Source organism: Felis catus, chromosome B1, assembly GCF_018350175.1.
Source record: "Felis catus isolate Fca126 chromosome B1, F.catus_Fca126_mat1.0, whole genome shotgun sequence".
NCBI lineage: Eukaryota > Metazoa > Chordata > Mammalia > Carnivora > Felidae > Felis > Felis catus.
In genome coordinates, this window is record NC_058371.1 from 52,130,037 (window position 1) to 52,150,884 (window position 20,848).

At 39.9% G+C, this 20,848-nt stretch overlaps 1 protein-coding gene and 1 long non-coding RNA gene across 3 annotated transcripts in view; both read right to left on the reverse strand.

Moving 5' to 3' along the window:
* LOC123384866 overlaps positions 1 to 11,151 on the reverse strand; it is an 85,800-nt gene extending 74,649 nt beyond the window's left edge. The window contains exons 1-2 of one of the 2 annotated variants that reach the window (XR_006596564.1): positions 9,416 to 11,151; positions 5,273 to 5,423 (exon numbers count right to left, since the gene is read on the reverse strand). This is a non-coding gene — a long non-coding RNA (uncharacterized LOC123384866). Of the gene's footprint in view, positions 1 to 5,272 lie in introns of both variants that reach the window. The other variant, XR_006596562.1, reaches the window with a different exon arrangement.
* Positions 1 to 20,622, reverse strand: part of XKR6 (XK related 6) — a 322,730-nt gene extending 302,108 nt beyond the window's left edge. Inside the window, exon 1 of the mRNA XM_023252651.2 lies at positions 19,361 to 20,622. Coding sequence (XP_023108419.1) covers positions 19,361 to 20,097 — 737 coding nt within the window. The 5' untranslated portion in view covers positions 20,098 to 20,622. The remainder of the gene's footprint in view (positions 1 to 19,360) is intronic.
* Positions 20,623 to 20,848: the final 226 nt, after the last annotated feature.

Below are 20,848 nucleotides of genomic sequence, written 5' to 3' on the forward strand. Positions count from 1 at the left end.
GGGTGGCTCAGTCAGTTGAGCATCCGACTTGATTCCAGCGCAGTCATGATGTCGTGATGGTGGGATCAAGCCCCAAGTCAGGCTCTGAGCTGACAGTGCAGAGCCTGCTTGGGATTCTCTCTCCCTCTGCCCCTCCCTGGCACTCACTCATGCTCCCTCTACCTCTCTCAAAATAAATAAATAAACATTAAAAAGATAATTAGAATTTGAACAGAGCAATACAAAGGACTACCCATGTGGGGGATTTTCAACACAGGCACTCTATCTTTTAGACTGAGTAATTCTTTGTCGCAGAGGACTGTGGTGTTCACTGCAGAATGTTTAGTAGCGTCCCTTGCTTCAACCCACTAGATGCCAGCAGCACTCTCCAGCTATGACAACCAAAAAGTCTCCAAGATACTAGTTAAAAGTTTGGAGTATATTCTGCGAATGAAGAGGGGCCACTGAAGATCTTTGACCCAGTAGTAGCACGTCCAGAGAAGCTCTGTCAGTAATGTTGTTTGGGAAGGTTGTAAAATGGCTAGTTAACATCCTTCCTTGCTGAAAGGATTTTAAAGGGTTGTTGCATAGTTAAACCTTTATACACAGTATTTTCCTCATCAACTATAGGGTGGTGAACTCTTTTTCCATCAAAAGTTTATACATGCATGACAATATTTTACAGCAACGTTTTTCTTTTTTTGTTTTAAAGTCATCTCTATACCCAACGTGGGGCTCAAACCTACAACCCCAAGATCAAGAGTCACATGCTCCATCAACTGAGCCAACCAGGCACCCCAACATTTTTTCTTTAAAAAGTCCACATTAAAAAAAAAAATCAATCAATAATAACAAAATTAAAAGCTCATGTTTTAGATTTTGGGGGTAGTAGATAATGTTTTTGACTTTTCTTTCAAAAGACATAGCCGCCTAACTTCATTCTTAAATATACACAACCCACTTTTTACACAAGCATTTATCAAATGTAAACGAATTACAAAGTGACTATAGTTTTCTCCTTGGTTTCACTTACACTAAGAACAGTCACTTAATAAACACATATTTATAACTCCTTTAACATTATCATATCTTTATTTGGAGAATTTACTTTGAATACCTAAGCAAGGTACTTGGTATGTATAGAAAGAAATCTAGATAATAGATAAAGGAGGAAAATTTGGCCAAGTAGAACCTTATCAATGCCAGGTACAATCCTAAAGACTGTGGGCCAGGTAGAAAAAGCTGTTAATATTGAACATTCTTTTATTTTTTATTTTTTTACATTTATTTTTGAGAGACAGAGAGCACAAGTGGGGGAGGGGCAAAGAGAGAATGAGACACAGAATCTGAAGCAGGCTCCAGGCTCTGAGCTGTCAGCACAGATCCTGATGCAGGGCTCAAACTCACAAACCACGAGATTATGACCTGAGCTGAAGTCGAACGCTTAACTGACCAAGCCACCCAGGTGTCCCAAACATTTATTTAGTGGGCACTTACTATGTATCAGACTTTACGTGTATTAACTATTAATTCTCAAACAACTATGTAAGATAGTGATACCCTCCCCCATAAAGCTGTTCCTGATCTTTCTACCCCAAATAAGCAGTATTTTACCTATGAGGAAACTCAGAAGCAGACAGGCTAAATAACTTGTCCAAGTTAACAACTGGCCTGAGGCAAGCTTGAGACCAATCCAGGCTCCAGAAGGCATGCCCTGAAGGCTCAGACTCTACTGGCTCCCTCAGCCCTCCTTACTAGGCAGCACTGGGCCTCATGACCACAGGTCATGCCATAGAAGGGAGAATTTGGAAGAACATTCTTTTGATACAAAATACTACCTTTTTTTCACTAGAGTAATTTCAGATTTAATAATGTTGGGGTTCTCTTTTTCAAATCTGACACTATAGGTTATCATTGTGGAGGCTAACACCAGGACTAACTTTTTACCCAACAGTGATCACACTGTGTTATGGAAGTGACCAATTTTAAAGTATTTTTAGGAAGCTGGGGCGCCTGGGTGGCTCAGTCGGCTGGGCGTCCGACTTCGACTCAGGTCATGATCTCACAGTTCATGAGTTCGAGCCCCGTGTTGGGCTCTGTGCTGACAGCTCAGAGCCTGGAGCCTGCTTTGGACTCCGTGTCTCCCTCTCTCTCTGCCCCTCCTCCTCTTGCACTCTATGTGTATGTCTCTCTCTCTCTCTCAAAAATAAACATTAAAAAACATTTTTTTAAGCATTTTTAGGAAACACAACAGCCAGTCACCAGCTGGACAGTCTAACTACAACACTAATAAGAGGTATGCCTTAAGCTAAATGGGTTGACTAGGAGGACAGTATTCATCAGTATTAAAAAACAAAATATCAGTATTTTGTTTTTTAAACTGGCCAACGGTCCTGGGTGAGGAAGAGAAAAAGATTTCATCTGTTCATGTTTTTATGTTTTAAGTTGTAAGGCTAGAAAGAAGTCAAAATATCTGAAGGGTTTGTTGATTTTTTTTAACTGTGGTAAAATACACTTAACATAAAATTTACCATCCTTCCCATTTTTAAGTGTACAGTGGCATGAAATACATTCACAGTGTGGTACAACCATCACCAGCATCCACCCACACAACTCTTTCCATCTTCCCAAACTGAAACTGTACCTGACTTTCTATTCTTCCCTCCCTGCCTGCTCCCTGGTAACTACCACTCTACTTTCTGTCTCTATGAAGTTTACTATTCTAAGTAACCTGCTTTCGTTAACTGTCTTATGTCACTTAGGATAACGTCCTCATGGTTCGTCCATGTTGTAGCCTGTGTCAGACCTTCCTTCGTTGGGATGAATAATAAATAGTCTATGTATATGCTACATTTTGCTTATCCATTCATCCATCCATGGACATTGGGTTGTTTCCCCCTTTGGGCTAGTATATATAATGCATCTATGAACACAGGTGTACAAATATCTCAAGTCCCTGTTTTCAGTTCTTTTGGGTTTATAACCAGAAGTGGAATTGTTGCATCACATAGAAATCTACATTTAATTTTTTGAGGAGCCACCATACTGTTTCCCATAATGGCTGCACCACTTTACATTTCCAGCAACACACAAGGGTCCCAGTTTCTCCACACCCTCACCGATACTTGTTATTCTGCTGTTGTTGTTTTACTGTAGCTATCCTAATGGGTGTGAAGCGTTATCTGCTCAATTTTTAAAAAAATATTACTCAAGATTGTATCTGTGTCAATCAAGAGTATTATGTGAAGTTAATTTACTTATTTTTAATTTGGCCTTTAATTTGGCCTTAGAGTTCCCTAAGATCTGTGTTAACATTACTATAATGCCACTAAGTATGATTTTGGAAGAGTCCACCCAAAAGTGAGCTGATAAATTAAAACCTGAAAAGGCTTATGAATAAGCTTTTAAACACAGTGTAACCATTATAACATCTGAAGCAGTAATACTGGAATGCATAGATGTACCAGTATTTATTTTGATCAAGCTCAGACAGGGTCACCTTGTGGCTTTATACAATACTGGGGAGTGAGATCTGTTTGTAGTGTGGGAAATAGTGCATAGCTACAACAGATAGACTAGTGGGAGGGAAAGACTAAGCCAACTCCAGATAATATAAGTAAATATACTAAAAGTATTAAATTATATTAATAAGATCAATGGGACAAAAGTTTTATCTCAAATAATGTGTATTTGACCTGTAACACCATATAGCTTCTGTTAAAGGTTTTGGTGTATAATTTTTATCCTAATTTGCAGTTTTATCATTACAGTATAATAGTCTCAGAAAACTGCATACAAGTCACAGATCTTGGCTTTGTAGAAAAAACAAGGATCTTCATCTAGACCCCTCATAGAGTCTCAACTGATGGTGATATTATGTAGAGGAACTTTATTAAATAGCCTCTAAATAACACATGTATTTATTATTTTAAAGTTTCAGTAAGCTAATATTTAAAGCCAATTAAGAATACCAGAAAACGTAACCTAAATAATATTTGGAATTAACAGAACAAACATCTTAAACCAGTTGACTGTTAAACCTTCAATACGAGAGTAATAGGTTCTATTTTTTAAATATTTTATGGATTTTGATAAGAACTTCTAAAACACGCTGACATGTTTTGATGAAACCATTTTAGTTTGAGTTTTACACTGATTAATACTTAGATGCTTCAACAACTTTGTAAGGAATTTTTAGATAATTTTAATCCATCCCCAGTGGTTATTAGCATACAAATAGAATCTAGAATTTTAATAATGTAAAGTTTAGCATAAAATTCAAAACTTAAGTATGAATTTTACACATATATTTAGGTCATGTATTTGGTGGCCTTTACAATTAACAAATGAAAAACAAGAAGTGACTTTCAGGGGTACTTATTAGGGAATAGTGCCCAACCAGGTCTCCAAGTATGGGACATAGCTTTGTTTCACATCAGCTGTGCTCAGGTCGCAAGATCCCAAACTGTCCTGAATCAGATGAACTATTTTTTAAGACTTGAAACACTGGGGGCGCCTGGGTGGCTCAGTTGGTTAAGCGTCTGACTTTGGCCCAGGTCATGATCTCACAGTTCGTGAGGTCAAGCCGCGCGTCAGGCTCTGTGCCGACAGCTTGGAGCTTGGAGCCTGGAGCCTGCTTCTGATTCTGTGTCTCCCTCTCTCTCTCTGCCCCTCCCAGCTCATGCCTGCACTCTGTCTCTGTCAAAAATAAATAAACCTTAAAAAAAAAAAAGACTTGAAATACTGACAAGGGTTAGACATAGGGCCACAATACTTTTTATTTAGTTTATGAGGGACATTTTTACCTCAATTAAATTTCATCTGAAAAATTTAACTCTAGTTGTATTATTCCATTACATTTTAATTTAGTATATTTAGTATGGATCACACTTAAAATGTTTGAACTTAGTTATTTTTATTAAAGGCTACTTTAAATAGTTACTTGTTTTACCTGACCAATTAAAACAGGGGTTGGCCTGTTTTTATACGACCCTCAGGCTAAGGATAGTTTTTACATTTTTTAAAGGATACAATGAGACAGAGGTCTGACACGACTCACAAATCCTAAAGTATTGAATTAAAACATGAATCAAACTAAAATGAAATTCTCTTTGATACTTCAGTCAATAGCAATTTACATCACACACCCACATGTATATACCTTCCGTTAATCTGAAGGATACCTGGTCTAAGCTCAGAATTCTTCCTTTCTCAGCACGTCCACCAAAATCTAAGCTTCCTCTTCTATGGTCCAAAGCTGCCGCCTGGGCACCAATACATTTCCCAGCCTCACCTGATGTAGTTACAGTCACAGGGCTAGTTCTTCACAATGGATTTTCAGCACAAGTGATGTGTTCACTTTTAGGTAGGGCTTTTAGGAAGCACTTAGGCTTTCTCCATTTTCCCCTTCCTTTCACTGGCTGAATGCTGAGGGTGTTGAGTCCCTAAAGGATGTAAAAGCCACTATCAGCCAGGACCACCCACAAGAAACAAGACATTTCTATTGTGTTAAGTCACCGAAATTTTTGCTATTATACTTACTGAGGAAACAAATTGTAAGAGTCACTAACATAAATGTTGTATATCTGCTGCCTTTCACATTTAACTAACTTCTACTTATTTTGGAAATTCTCCCAATCATCCTTTAAAAAAAAAAAAACACTCTCTGAAAACAGATTGTTTATATTGCTGAAAGCCGTCTGTTTATTCTACCCATCAGTCTTTTCCTTGACAACTGGCTACTGTTGCTCCTTTTTCTGTTTACTGTATGCTCAGATGAATTTTAATTTAAAAGCTCACTAAAACCACATTTCAAATGAACCAAAATTTAAAACCATTCCTGCTCCACATATGTGGTCCAAATGATGCGGCACTGAGACATCCCCACATTCCATCCAATGACTATGTGATAGAAGCAGACATTTTAAAATGGATTAAAATAGCCCCTCTTCACTTACTTATTGTATGTAAGGGCCAAAAAAAACAACAACAACAAAAAAACCCCACCAAACTTGAGAAGGGTACCAATTTCACTTAACGTTGAAACACTAGTGTCTCCCAAACTAGAACTTCCCAAAACAATAGAACCTTGGTATTTTCAAGAGCTGCATCATGAAACCGTCAGATTCAAAAATATGTCAGTTCTGCCAAAACGCATGCTTCTGTCCCATGGATTCCTTCACACCTGCCTGGCAAAATGAGAATGACAACAGTGTAATGGGAAAGTAGTGTTGGTTCTTGAGTGATTCTTCCCAGCATGTTAATGTTTTGAAGCTATCCTGGACAAGATTGTTCAGAAATAATGAGAAAGACTTAGAGGGAAAAACAAAATAAAGATTTTAAGAAAAGTGGTAACTGAGAATCTCACCAAAGTCTTACCTTCCTGTGGCACAAATAGGGGTGGTCACTTTACTGGCTTTAGGGTCTGTTATGCTCTCCACTATCTTGTGATGCTGTGGACACACATGAAGGCTACACCTTACATCAGAGCTTTAATTATGGTGAAACCGGCCTCCAATAGAAGCTAATAGCTACAGGAACCAACATTTCAAAGAAAAACATGTCCCAGAATAAAATAAGACCTAGAATCATCTTGGCAGGGAGTGCAAATGTCACCCATACTACCGTAGTGGTATTTTTATCTGGATTCTCATTGTTTTTGTTAATGCTATGGTTACAAAGTTACATAGTTTTAAGTAGTCTAGCCTTAATCCTTTTTTTTCCCCACAGGCCTTAGTTTTAGTGCGTGATTTTGCAGAATGAGAGGTTTTTCAGGAATAGGTATGAGCATATCACAAATTGAGATCGTGAACTGCAAATGTCAGGCAAACAGGCAAAATGACACAATCCAACCTCATGGGTCCCCATTACAAATCCTTTAGCAGCCTGACAAACACCATCTCATTTAATCCTAGACAACTACCATCTGAAAACCTACCTAAAAATTATGTAGTCCCTAGCAAACAATGGAAACCATATAGTCCATAAATGCTACAAACATATTCTAATTCTCTATTCTTCCAAATCTACAATATAATTGCTTTTACCTTCAGCTTCGCTTTTACAACTGTCATTTAGTCTGCAAACAGAGTAATAAATCCTTTAGGTAGCTTCTCTGTTCTCCTAGTCCAAAGGCACACCATCACACACTAGGTCTAACCAAACCATTTGGGATTGCTTGAATTTTGAAAATATAATTTCCTTTTTAGAAAGCATAATCTTTTCCTTTGGAGTCAGCTTTCATGAAAACTGCTTTAAAGAAGGCAAAATGGCAGCATCCTGAACATACAAGGCTCCTTATACTATTTAGGTGACTCCTCCAGAGCTGCATTCCTCATAACCAAGCAAAATGACAGATGTGGGAATTTTGCTCATTTCAATCCAAAATCAGAGGCTCCAACCTGGTCTACACGGTGCTCGCCCATAAACTCTGTGCCCCATCTCTGCCAGCCATTGCCTCCACTAGGATTTCTGACCCAAACTGCCCAGTTATAAGGAGCCTGAACTGCCTCACCACTGCCACACTACATTCCCACATGGAACCCCGAGGGACACTATTTTGGTATGTGCGGATTCTAGGTTTCCTTGTTGATCTACTGTACTGATATCCTACCAACATGGAGTAACAGAGCAAAACACTCCATGACCCCTTCCGATCCCCTTCCCTAGTTATCCACCCTCTGCTCATGAATCTGTCAAGCAAAATGTAGTGAAATCATTTTTCTTCTCTGCTTCCTTCATCCCTGTGTGTAATGACACCCATTTAATACCTTTTAGGTCACTTCTCCTCTTTCACTCACTGGTTTCTTTTTAGGAATCCTACCTTAGTACTGACTTCAACATATACAACATTTCTGAAAATTCAAGATGTGAAATTCACTCTGGATTGAATATCAATCTCCCCAACACCTAACCTGGCACTTCTAGAACACTAACAGTGGTAATTTGTGTTAATAATGACCCCGAAGTACTTCAAACTTCCAAAGAAGCTTCTGAATCAAAGGAATATTCAATTATACACCATACAGTTTTAAAGTTAAATGTCTTTACAATATTCTAAGGCTTTAGTTTATGGTAATCCATATGCCATAATAGATGACAAATCTTGCTACTACTTGATTAATACACACTTTCACCAACCCATTCCAACTAAGGGTAAGGTCAAATCAGAGATTGCTTTAACACTGGTGTGATCCATTAAAATCATCATCACAACTTCCTCTGTATGGTCCACCGCTCTAAATCTGGCATGCCCAGTGCTCAGATTTATAAAAACTTTCCAAGCGATCCTAACAGAAACTGCTTCTCAAGAACTATCACTGCAAATAGTGGCAGAAATCAACCTATACAACTGTGGTTCTCATCTTGGTGCACTGCTGGGGGACCTCTGTGGAAACACAGGCTTTTAAAACATACAGATTCCAAGGCCCTTCCAGATCTAATGGATCCTAATCTGTTATGGTAGTACCCAAATATCCAACTCCTCAGATGATTCCAATGCACAGCCAAAGTTTGGAAATAATAGCTTCATAATCTTAGGAATCTTAAGAGCTGCTGCTCTCAGTGTTTCCAACAGGTCACCTAAGAACCAACATACGGGTGCAGCCTTTAGGTGGGACCTGCAAGGATAATGAGTGGCCAAGAGGGTGTGGTCAACCCTACATACTCCTTTCTGTAATGTGGAAATCACGGGGTTGGAAGGATCACCTATCCCAAGAAAGAGACTAGGGTGAAGTACAGAAAATAACTTCCTAAAGATATACACTCAGCAGTACCACTCAGCTGCTTGAATCACAACAGCAGTTACAACTGACTAAGAGTCGTAAGCCTACCACACTCCTCAGAGTTTAATACATTAGACTAGAAATCAGAGGTCTCAAAGGACCCTAGCTTTACATCAAGAGGGCCCAGTGGTTCAAGAATATCATTTCTCCATTTTCAATAAGCAGAACAGCAAAGTCCCAAAGTAAAGCAAAGTAATTAGTGAGAAGAGCCTTCTGATCATTACAAGAGAAGTCTGATAAAGAAAACTGCACAAATTTTGCCATCAATGAGATCTACCTTCAAAACCTTTCTCCACCAGTTAGTTACCAGTAACATCAGATTACTTAACCTCTCTAAACCCATTTCTTCCTCTATAAAATGAGCACAAAAACTTATGAAAATTTAAATGAGACAATATTTGCAAAAACAATTTTCAATACAGCTGCCTTTCCTCCTTAGTAATTTCTATATGCCTCTTCTATACCACTCTCCTTTAACTCATATATACTAATAGTTACTACATATCTCTGTTAGTCTTTACCTTGACTTATTGCTATTACATATGAGAAACACATGAGAACACAAATTTTGCTCCTCCAAAACTAACATGCAGTTTAAACTTTGTCTACTGACAACCCACTGAGAACTCATCAGGGCCTAGATTCATACTCACTTCTTCAGGACAGAATTTCTTTTTTTTTAATTCTCAGGTACTGATTCCTCTAGAGCAAAGGCTTCCAAACTTTAAAGAAAGGTAAGAATTACTGGGGAGCTTGTTTGAAATACAAATCCCACCTCCCACCAACAATGTCATAATTGATAACAGGGAGGATTCTCACTGGCTGCTAATGGCAGTGGGTAAAAGGTTGCTAGGAAACAACACTGACATCTTGCCAAAGTATTATCCCACGAGTTATTTACTGGTTGCAAAAGGGAAAAAATATATACCTCTATTCAGAAAAATCTGGCAGTCAGAATCTTAACCAAGAGATAAACCTTAGCATCACTAACAGTGCAACACATCAGATACCATGTGCCTGTTGACAGGATGCAAAAAGGAAGTAGGAAGCAGTATTTTGGCAAACATATGTACCCTGAATAAAATCAAGCCCCTAGATGCACCTTAAAGTTGACCCAGAAAACAGAGAGGTCAGATGATACTTGGAAAAAACAATTAGGCAATCCAAAATATAGAACATGTATGAACTGGCCTAGAGTCTGCAAAAGTCAATGTCACGAGGGGAAAAAATGTAAGAAAACTGTTCTAGGGTAACAGAAACAAAAGCAATGAGTGAATTATAATTAAATCCCTGTTTGGAGGGGAAAAAACCTATAGAAGAAATTGTTGGGGGCAAATGGGCAAATGTGAATATAAGCAGTTATTACATGATTCTGTAAAATTATGGAATCATTGATAATGATGGGATAATGGTATTACAGCTATGTAGAATTATTCTAATTATTTAGTATTTGAAGTACAGAGAGGTGCTTCCTCATAGTATGTTAGATACACAAACATACACTGACAAAGATATCTATGTTAATTATTGAAACCAGGTAGATGGTAACAGGTGTTCACTACTCTTTCTAACACTCTGTATGCTTAAAAGTTTCCATAATGAAGGCTAAGAAAAACACATTCCCTGGCCCAACTCTATGAGACTCTAATTCCTTAAGCCTGTGGTAGGCCCATAAATCTGCATTCAAGTAGCCCTGGGGCCTATCCTAAAATACAAGATGTTCTCTGACCACTCTAAGAAACACAGCTGAAGACAGAAAGTAAGGTGTGTCCACTATCTGGAAGAGCTTGGGTTCTAAACCCTGTGCCAGCTCTATTTTATTGGCAGGCTTCCCAAGCAATGGATTTGGTATCTTCCTCACTGTTGCCATCTTTCTTCATGTGTCCAGTATATTTAAGATGGACTAAAAAGGAGGCATAATAGTAAAAGATTTCTATTTCATGTACCTATGATTCCTTGAGAGCATCTCCCCACGGTAAACAATAATTAGCAACTCTAACTCCCAAGAGTGCTTTAAAGAATTCTTGTTTACCTTTCTCTGAACTGAATATTCAAATTTCTTCCTAGAAATGGGTAATGAGTACACAGTCCATAGTCCACAAATTGATAACCAAAATAAAACAGAAATGGTATCCTCACAATTGAAAAAGAAAAAAAGACCAAAATACCGCACTCAAAACTTTTGACTACAACAAACTAAAAAGCTTTTGTACAAACAAATGGGAGTACACCAAACTGAAAGGCTTTTATACAGCAATGGATATGACCAACAAAATGAAAAGGCAATGGGAGAAGACAGTCACAAATAATATATACAATAAGGGGTTAACATGTGAACTATATAAAGAACTCATAATTCAGTATTTAAAAACTAATAATAAACACTCCAATTAAAAAAATGGACAGAGGAGGGAGAGGAGGGTGCCTGGTGGCTCAGTTGGTTGAGGTCTGACTCCTGATTTCACTCAGGTCATGAGATCAAGCCCCACTGTTAAGCTCTGCTCTGAATGTGGAGCCTGCTAGAGATTCTCTCTCTCTCTCTCTCTCTCTCTCTCTCTCTCTCTCTCTCTGCCTCTCTCTCTCTAAAAACAAAACAAAAAACAGGACAAAACAAGAGACATTTTTCCAAAGACACACAGATGGCCAACAGGCAATGAAAAGATGATCAATTTCAGTAATCATCAGGGAAATGCAAATCAAAACCACAAGAAATCACCTTACACCTGTTAGAAGTAACAAGTGTGGCGAGGATGTGGAAAAAAGGGAATCTCGTGCACTGTAAGTAGTTAAGGTTGTAAATTGGTGCAGCTACTGTGGAAAACAGTACGGAAGTTCCTCAAAAAATTTAAAATAGAACTACCATACAACCCAGCAATTCCAGTTCCAGGTATGTATCCAAAGAAAACAAAAACCACTTTGAAAAGACATGTGTACCCTTACGTTCATTATAGCAATGTTTACAATAGCCAAGATATGGAAGCAACCTAAGTATCCATCAATAGACGAATAGAAAAACAAGATGTGGTATATTACCCAGCCATAAAAAATGAAATCTTGGGGTGCCTGGCTGGCTCAGTTGGAAGAGCATGTGACTCAATCTCAGGGTCATGAGTTTGGGCCCTACACTGGGTGTAGATAGACTGATTGATTAAATAAATAAACACATAAAACCTAACTTCAAATAAACTGTCTTAAAAAATGAAATCTTGCCATTTGCGACAACATGGATGGACCTATAAGGTACCATGCTAAGTGAAGTCAGTGATTTCACTTATATGTGGAATCTAAAACACAAAACAGAAAAAACACTCAGATACAGAGAACAAACTTGATGGTTACCAGAGAGGAGTGGGGTGTGGTGATGGACGAAACAGGTGAGGAGGATTAAGAGGCACAATCTTCCAGTTATAAAATGCATATGACACAGATATGTAACACACAGCAGAGCTATTAAATTACTATGTTGTATACCTGAAATTAATGAAATATTGTATGTCAATTATTCTTCAGTAAAAAAAATTATTTTAAAAACTGGCATTTCAAGGTAAAAGTGATACATGAGAAACTTTGTTGGCAATACGTAAAATACCTTAGGGATATAGTGATTTGTTTTAAAATGGGTAAAAACAATGTAATATACCAAGATATATACATATCAGATATACAGAAAAGAAAAATCTAAAGGTGAATCTTGTGTAGAAATGCTATCAATGTCATTGTAACAATATTCACTAAGTCCTCCAAGCAAAATCAGGAAATACAACTAGAACCAGAAAAGTACCTATACCATAATCTAAGAATACCAAAACCAAAATTCACTTAGAATTATTTCCCAGAACAGCTCACAACATAGCACAACAGCTCACAACAGCTGACATAGAAGCTACCATTAAAAAAACAATAATTACAAACACTAACTTTTCAAAGTTAGAGAACACATAGCAAATAATAAACTGCAGTAGGTGACTTTGAGGTTCCTCCCCAATAAAGAAATTAATAAACAATCCAGGAAAACCTCCAAAATCTAGAACTTGGATACATACATTGCTTTAAGCTTAATCTAACAGTAAAAAAATTTATAACTGAAGACTACGAAAAATGAACTTTAAAAGATGTGAATTTTAGCTGAAATTGCAAATTCACAAAGTTAGCTAATAAACCAGCATCAACACATTTCTTAGAAAGTCTAATCTGCTATGAATTCTAACATTAACTACAGAGAGATAAAAATGCCTCTACAGGCAGCAAAGTTATTGAAAATAATGAGAATATATCAAAATAACACATGGTAAAATTTCAAGGCAGTTCCTGGGAAACCTATACATTTTAAAATATTTTAACTGCTCAAACTAAAGCATGAAATTGCTTCTTTAAAACTTCAGAGTGTTAATCCCTACCAGCATAATAAACTTTTTAAAACTGAAGAGACCTTAAAGATCACTAACTTTAACTTCTCATTTGATAAATATGAGAAAATTGAAGCCAGAGATTTTTTTGTAACTTGTAGAATGATAAACCAGACTTCTTAATTCCAATATATAGTGTTCCCTGTATACCACACTATGTATGTCCTGTCCCTTAACAACAACAAAAAATCCCCAATAACAATAAGTAGTGGATTGTCTTCAGGCAAATGTAAAAAGTCACTGAACTTTTTAAATGAGGTTGTATGTTCATGACATTTTAAAAAAATTTAACTCGTTCAGAAAGAAACAAGAAATCCAGAATTCTAACTAGAAGAAAGTAGGTAAACAGAACATTATGAAGGAATAAACTAAAGTTTTAGCCATAAACTTCCTTGCAGAAGTAACACCATAAAGCTACCAGCCCAGGGTGAAAATGGCAATACGTCAGACACAGATTACTTTTGAATCCCACAGAATCTTTGCAATAGTCCAGAATTTATCAGTTACATAAGCCTAAGTGACTTTTGGATAAAGTTTGCAAAATCAAATCATACTGCAAAACAGTATGTGTATTGTTAAGAGACAGAAATGAACTGCCTGTGATTTCTGACATGTGCCTACTACATTTCTAGAACGCTAGATTTCTGTAACATAGAGTTTAAGGCTTTGTTTCTCCATCATTCTGGAAATACTATCCTTCATCACTAGTTGCAATGTTACTCAACGCCATGCCATTTTTTCCATCACCTTCCCTTGAAAAGTTACCATAAATGTCAAGTTTTACTGTTTCTATTCTTTGAAAAATGAGAATTTTCAGGGAAGCTCTCTTCATAGTCATTCTCCTTGAGGAAGTAGCTCTTTATCTATATATATAACTTCCACTAATTATGTATTTCTATGATTTTTCAGGTGGTGGGAGGGGGAAGGGAATAACTAGATTAAGACTACTTAATGTTGTGATACCTTTCTTTTTTCCTTTATGGTATCAAAGGGTCTTGCCCACTGCAAAATTATAAAATTATTCTATATTTTCTTTTACATGTACTATTTTATGTTTATATCTTTAATTCTTTTAGAATCTTTATTTATGTAAGGTAGAAATCAATTCTTCCCAACTGGGTAGTCATTTGCCCCAATATCATTCGTTAAATAACCCTTTTCCCCTTCATGGATTAGAAATGCTTTACTAGCTGCTAAATTCCCATAAACCTATTTACCTCACTCCTTATTCTGTTTCACTACCTATTTGCCTAATTCCTCTGCCAGCCACACGTTGTTCTAATTATTGACACTTTACAGCACATCCGTTTTCTGGTAAGTCTCAACATTTTTTCAACAAGACTTTTTTTGATTGTGCAAAAACATTTACTTCTCTCAATTTTTCTCGTTTCCCCTCAAAAAAATCCCACTTTCTTTTGAAACAGAATTCCATTAAATTTATGGATAAAATATAATGTATTTTTAAAATATTTAGATTCCCATCTAGTAATAAGCAGATATGTAAAGCCCCCGACACACACACACACACACACACACACACACACACACACACACGTGTATACAATCTTCATTTGACAGTGACTGGTACTCTGGCCCCACACGAATGAAATTTCCTTATTTGCAAGGTAACATTTCCATTCTTAAATCACAAAATCTTAGAGCAAGAAGAACATTATAGATCACTTAGTCCAATACCACTTGTAAGCCCAGTTATGTTTACCTTAAGCCTGCCCGAGATTCATTTCAAAGTTAAAAGTAATATACCTTTTACATGCAACATAATCATGAAAGTACTACCTGGATCACACAAAAGCAAAGAAGTGGTCTACCTTTATTCAAGAGTACTTTCAACTTAGAAATTCTTTTAGAAGACCCATACTGGGCTCAAAACAAAAAAAAAAAAAAACAAAACAAAAAACAAGAGTACCTTAAGGGCATATACTAGAAACAGCTCCAGGTACGTTTTTAGGTACTGTTTCCAAGGCAAAGTCTTTTTGTTACAGTGGGTCCAGGAACCGAACTTCATAGTACCACATCATTCCATTCCCAACTGTTCCATCATTTATTAAAAACACAAATCCAACAACAATCTCCAAATGAATAAGCTGAAACAATTCTAAAACTGTTTCTCAACTGTTTCTCTTGCTGCCCATGTTAATCACCTGTAGAGCTTTTAAAAATAAGATTACTTGGGTCCCACTCTGGGACCTTAAACATTTTCTTTCTTTTTTTTTTTTTAAAGCTGTAGTAGGTTCTAGTTTCAGCCAGAGTTAGGAACCAACATTCTAAAAGATTCAAGAACAAAGGCCCTTAAAATGCCAAACATCCCTATATATTGCCGGGGGCGGGGGGGGGGGGGGGTGCAGGCGGTGAAGAAGCAGTAATGAAAAAACCATCTTCACAAGCCCAGCAACATTTGCTGCTGATTAAGCTGTGTCCCTACATTATGCCAGTCTGAAAACAGGAAAAACTGCAAAACACACAAAGCTTTTAACTGTTCATAGATGGATTGAGCTATTATGATATGTGAAACACCTTTTTCTTTTTTCTCCCTTGAAGGCAACCCTCCACCCCACACCATCTCCCAGGAGAAAAGACAGTTGATACTCACTTTAAAAATGGCAAAAATTATTAAGATTTTAGATAAATTCTTCTTTGACTTTGTGAAAAAGAAAGGTGTAAACACACCCATAAAAACAAATAGGGAGATTATCGATTGGCTGCGATATCATGACATTAGATGAAATTTCAGTCAAAGAACTGTTGCTTTGTGACTGCAGAGAACTGCCGAAACACTAAACACCCTCTAAAGGTAGCACAAAAGCAAAGGAAGGCTGATACACTGAAGGAAAAAACTTACAACGATGCAAATATACAAACTAAATCAAACCGTTCCTAAGGTCTAACCCTCTAAGAAAATGATCGCGCTTTCTAATAACACTTTCACTAAACTGAAGCCCGGCGTGACTCACATTCTTGTTATGAGTGACTCATATACCTTCCATCCTTGGGAAAAGCACCTGAAAAATAGAGCACATAAAGCTACACCGTTAAGTTACATGTTAAGTAATTAGTGAGAGTAACACATACATTAAGTAGACCTTAATCACACACCAAAACTCTGCAAAAGGAGGTTCATGAAACCAAATCATCCCACAGACAACTATTCTTCCACGCTCCAATTCTGGCCTAGCCAAAAATATTTTCTCACATTCTGTAAAGTCATTTGGTGAAAGAGCTATCAAGTATTTTGCATCTCGACAGGAAAGGCATCACATGTTAAAGTGTATCACCCTACTATCAAGGAAAACTAAATTCTCTTAAATTAGCACTGAGATCTGTCCAAGCATGAGTCAAATGATTTTACATTAAAAAAAAAAAAAAAAAGCAGGTGAAGAGACAGGTATTCATGGTTTAATGGAATCAGTTTTAACAATGTACAACTTTACCAACATGTTTCTTAGAAATGTAGCCCAAATCAGTGATATAATTCCTAGGCCTTACCCTCGTCACATGACCACATGAAATAGCAAAATTTAAGTAGCAAATATAATTAAGGGAACAACTGTAACCCCAAAAATCTGCAGTAAACTCTGAGATGATGTGTGTTTATACACAAAATAAGTAATTGTTTGCCCAGAAATTCAAACAAAAAAAGGATGAAAACCTTCTTGTAATGCTTTTCATGTGAATGATTTGCATGCAAGCCACGTGCCTAGCAGGTAGTAAAGAGGAGACTCTGTTCCTGGGACATTTCAAACAAAACAAGCTTATTGAAAAATTTTAAAGCAAGGAAAGAAAATCCTTCAACAGCAATTATTTCTTTTGAAGTACAGCTACGTTGGAATAAATAACTTAGCTGAATTAACGTATCTTTTAGTACTTTATACTTTGAAAGCTTTATGAAAAATTTAGACACATATTCTAATCTTGAAAAAAAAATTTAAACATAGTAAAATCACAGGCATCTTTCTGAAATATCTATACCACTGCACATCTTGAAACTTCAAGGAAGATCTGGGAAAGAAATACATTACCCTATTTTAAACAAGTATAAAAGCCTAAAATTACACTTAAAATGTACTTTTTAGTTTGTTCCAAAATCTGGACTTCTTTATCCAAATGCAATTAAGATTAGGGGAAAAATTGTTCTAAGAAATTTGTGAAGCTGAACTCCAATTCCATCATGTCCCAAAAGCTCACTACTAATAAATACCTAGGATGGATTACATTAGAAACATTCTCTCAGGAACTTGAACCTGACACCAAGATACTGATTGTCTACACTTTAGGAGTTAAAGACAGGGAGCGACAGGGGACTTTGGCTTGTTCAGAAACCTAGTTATTAAATATATGCGGTTTATCTTTACTAGTATTTCAAAATCTCTCTCCCCCATCCTTCTTGTCCCTCTCCCCCTTCATTCTTTTGCATCTTACCAACCTGCAAGAAATCAAAAAAAGTATCCCCAGTATCAAACGTACTACCTTTGATTCAATATGGATTTGGGTGTTCAGGTAGGTTTTTAGATTTAGATTTCAAATGCAAAAAATATTTCAAAATTTTACCTGACCGCATGCTACACTCAAAATTGCTAAAAGTTAATCATCATTTCCCCCCCTATTTTATCCCACTACCCCTTTCTTATAAACTTATCAGCAGGAAACCAATTATTTGCAGACAAGTACAGCTAGGAAAAAAAGGTTGCTAGGTTCAATCTAGGAGCACCAGTAAACAAGCCTAGAAGTATCAGAAAAATCAAGAACCACTCACAGGTCCCCAATCCTGAATCTGCATATAAACCCTACAGGACAAAGTTCTTGCAGTCACTTTCATGATTTGACTTAATTCAATCCCATGCTTTCTGAAACGTCTTTATTTGAAACTATAAAGAGAGATCTGGACAAACAATTCAAAAGACAATGAACTTTATGTCAGTTAACCTAAGTACATCTCAGTTAACTGAAATACAGAGCACCTAAAACCTCCTACTAGGTGCAGGACTCAGGGCAATCTAGGCAAAATGTCTTCTCACAGAAGCAATGTACCCGAAGAGCTCTGTGTAATTCAGCTTCAGTTAAGATTCGCTTCTCTTGCAAATGTTTACCTACAAACTCAGTCTCCAGAATACACTCAAGCTTTTAAGTTGGAGGGCAAAGATTTACCAAGATTTTAAAGGGATCATTTCCTTAGTTAAGCCAGTTAAGGTGGGTAGCAAAAAGAACCTCTGCAAGTGGTTTGGGAGGTATTCACCAGGCACAGGGGAAATTTACAAAAGAGAAAAGGGCCGCAGGGTCAAGCATGGGCTTGTGTAAACATAAATCCCCTAAGCACTGGCCTAGGTATCAAAAACAACGTTCCTCCAGAATAGGTGTCCAGGTGGCTAATTGACTTTCTGGAGGTGAGAGTTAAAAACAAACGCTTACACCCAGTATATACGACACAATTTTACCTGTCACCAAAAAAAGGGTCTAATCCAGCAAAAAAAAAAAAAAAAAAAAAAAAAAAAAAAAAGAAAAGAAAAGAAAAAAGAGACAAAAGTCATTTTTCCTCCAAGGAGGGCAGCGGTTTAGAGTCATTTGCAGGGGACAGGATTGCAGGGGGGAGGGCGCGTGGAATAAAGGAGTGCTAAAAGAAGAGGCAGAGAGGGGTTTTTTGCACAGGGCCCCACACAGGCCACTGCGGAGAGAAGACGGGGAAGAGGGGAAGATGTCTCACCAGGGGACAAAACCGAATGCAAAACCAGCTTGGAAGAAGGAAGGTCCCCCCCCCCCCTCCCAACAGGAGGCGAGCTGGGGTGCAGATAAAAAGCGCTAGCAGCTGGTTACCTTGGGAAACAGGGGAAAGGGACAACGGGAATAAGAGGTCTACAGAGATGTGAGGGAAGGAAAGGATGAGGCAGGGTCTCCGGTAAGTGCGAACCCGGGAAGAAGATAGATAAACAGCGGGACTGGGGCCTCCCAGGGCCAAAAGGCGTGGCCAGGGATCCAGATCAAACGACGGTCTTTTTCAGACGCCAGGGGAAGTGAGCGGCAAACCCCTCCTTCAAGACCCCGGGGCAGACCCGTCCGAGGGGCCCAACTGCGAGGCACCTCGAGGGCAGAACGCGCTCTGGAGGGCTCTGGCCTCGCCCGCGGGGCCCTCCGCAGGGCCGGCTGCCCGGGCCCCCGCCCCCACCCCCGCAGTGCTCTTACCTCCACACCTGCCCCATCTGCAGCAGGTGGATGACCGACTGCCAGATCCACACGGAGAGGCGGCACAGGCGCTGCGCCCCCGGCGTGGCCGAGCCCGGGCCGCCGCGGCCGTAGCCGGCCCCCATCATGGGGGGGCCCCGGCTGCTGAGCCCCTCCACGGCGCCCAGCCCGCCGCCCGTGTAGTCCTGCACGAACCAGCGGAAGCTCAGGCTCTGCACCAGCAGCGACGGCACCAGCACGAAGAAGAGGGTCAGCCCGAAGAAGCCGTAGTCCCCCTTGCGGTAGTAGTCGAGGGCCAGCCACAGGTCGGTGCCCACGTCCCCGAAGAAGACCAGCAGCGCCAGCACGATCCACAGGCAGTCGAGCCACGGCCGCTCCACCTGCGGCGGCGGCGGTTGCGGCCGAGCGGCAGGCGTCGGGGGGTGGTGGTCGGCCGCGGGCGGCTGCAGCGGCTGGTCCCCCCCGTCGGCGGCGGCGGCGGCGCTGCGGCGCGGCTTCTTGCCCAGGAGGGAGCGCAGGCAGGCGGAGCGGCAGCCCCAGTAGCATGAGGAGGTGTTGCAGCAGTGGCAGATGTGCAGCGAGCTGCTCTCGCCGGGCTCGCTGCCGTCGCCGCCGCCGCCGCAGCCGCCTCCCCCGGGCTCCCCGTCCTCCTCGCCGCCGCTGCCCACCGCCTCGTCCAGGTTGTGCAGCTGGGCAAAGCCCACCCCCACGCCACCGCCATCGGATTTCGCCGCCATCTTGACTCTCTTCCCAGCTCCGGAGGTTGGGGGGGGAGGGACGGGTAGGGGGGGGAAGAAGGCAGGGAACGGGGAGGGGGGGAAACGAATGGAGAGGAAGGGGGGCGGGGAGGAAGCGGGGGAGCAAACGAACGAGGGGGGAGTGGGCCAGGGAACCCCCTCCGCTTCCGGGTAGTTGGCGTCACTTCCGGGCGAGCCCCCCAATCGCACGGCGCCCGCAGCTCCCCAGCCCTACCCTCCCGGCCAAGATGGCCGCCCTCCTGTGCCTCAGCTGCTGGGCGGGGGACCGGGGGGTTCTCCCCGCCAGGGCTCCCCTTCCCCTCTTCCGTTGACCCCGAAACCCATCAGGTTGACCCCTCGGCGTTTCTGAATCCCGCTGGGCCGAGTGATGCGGTCCAAAGTGATCCCTGGAGGGGGCAGTGCCAGACGTTTTGGGGTCCCCTTCCTCAGCGTCGCAGCTCACAGCTTTCCTCCTGGAGAAACGCCCCCTAACACCCTCCCGGCTGCTGGCAAAGGGGCGGGACCTCTGAGGGAAGGGGCGGAGCTCGTGCAAAGCAGGTGATTACGTGTCACTTCCGGGAGATAGGATGACCTCATTGAGTAGTTAGGCACCCCCCCCCCATCAAAATGGCTGTGTCTCACCTCTTTGGTGGTTTTTTTTTTTTCCTTCTTTCAAAATTCTCTTATTTTCTTATTTTGAGGGTCTTGAGAAATTGTATAAATCAGTTTAGATTCCCACACACAACTGACT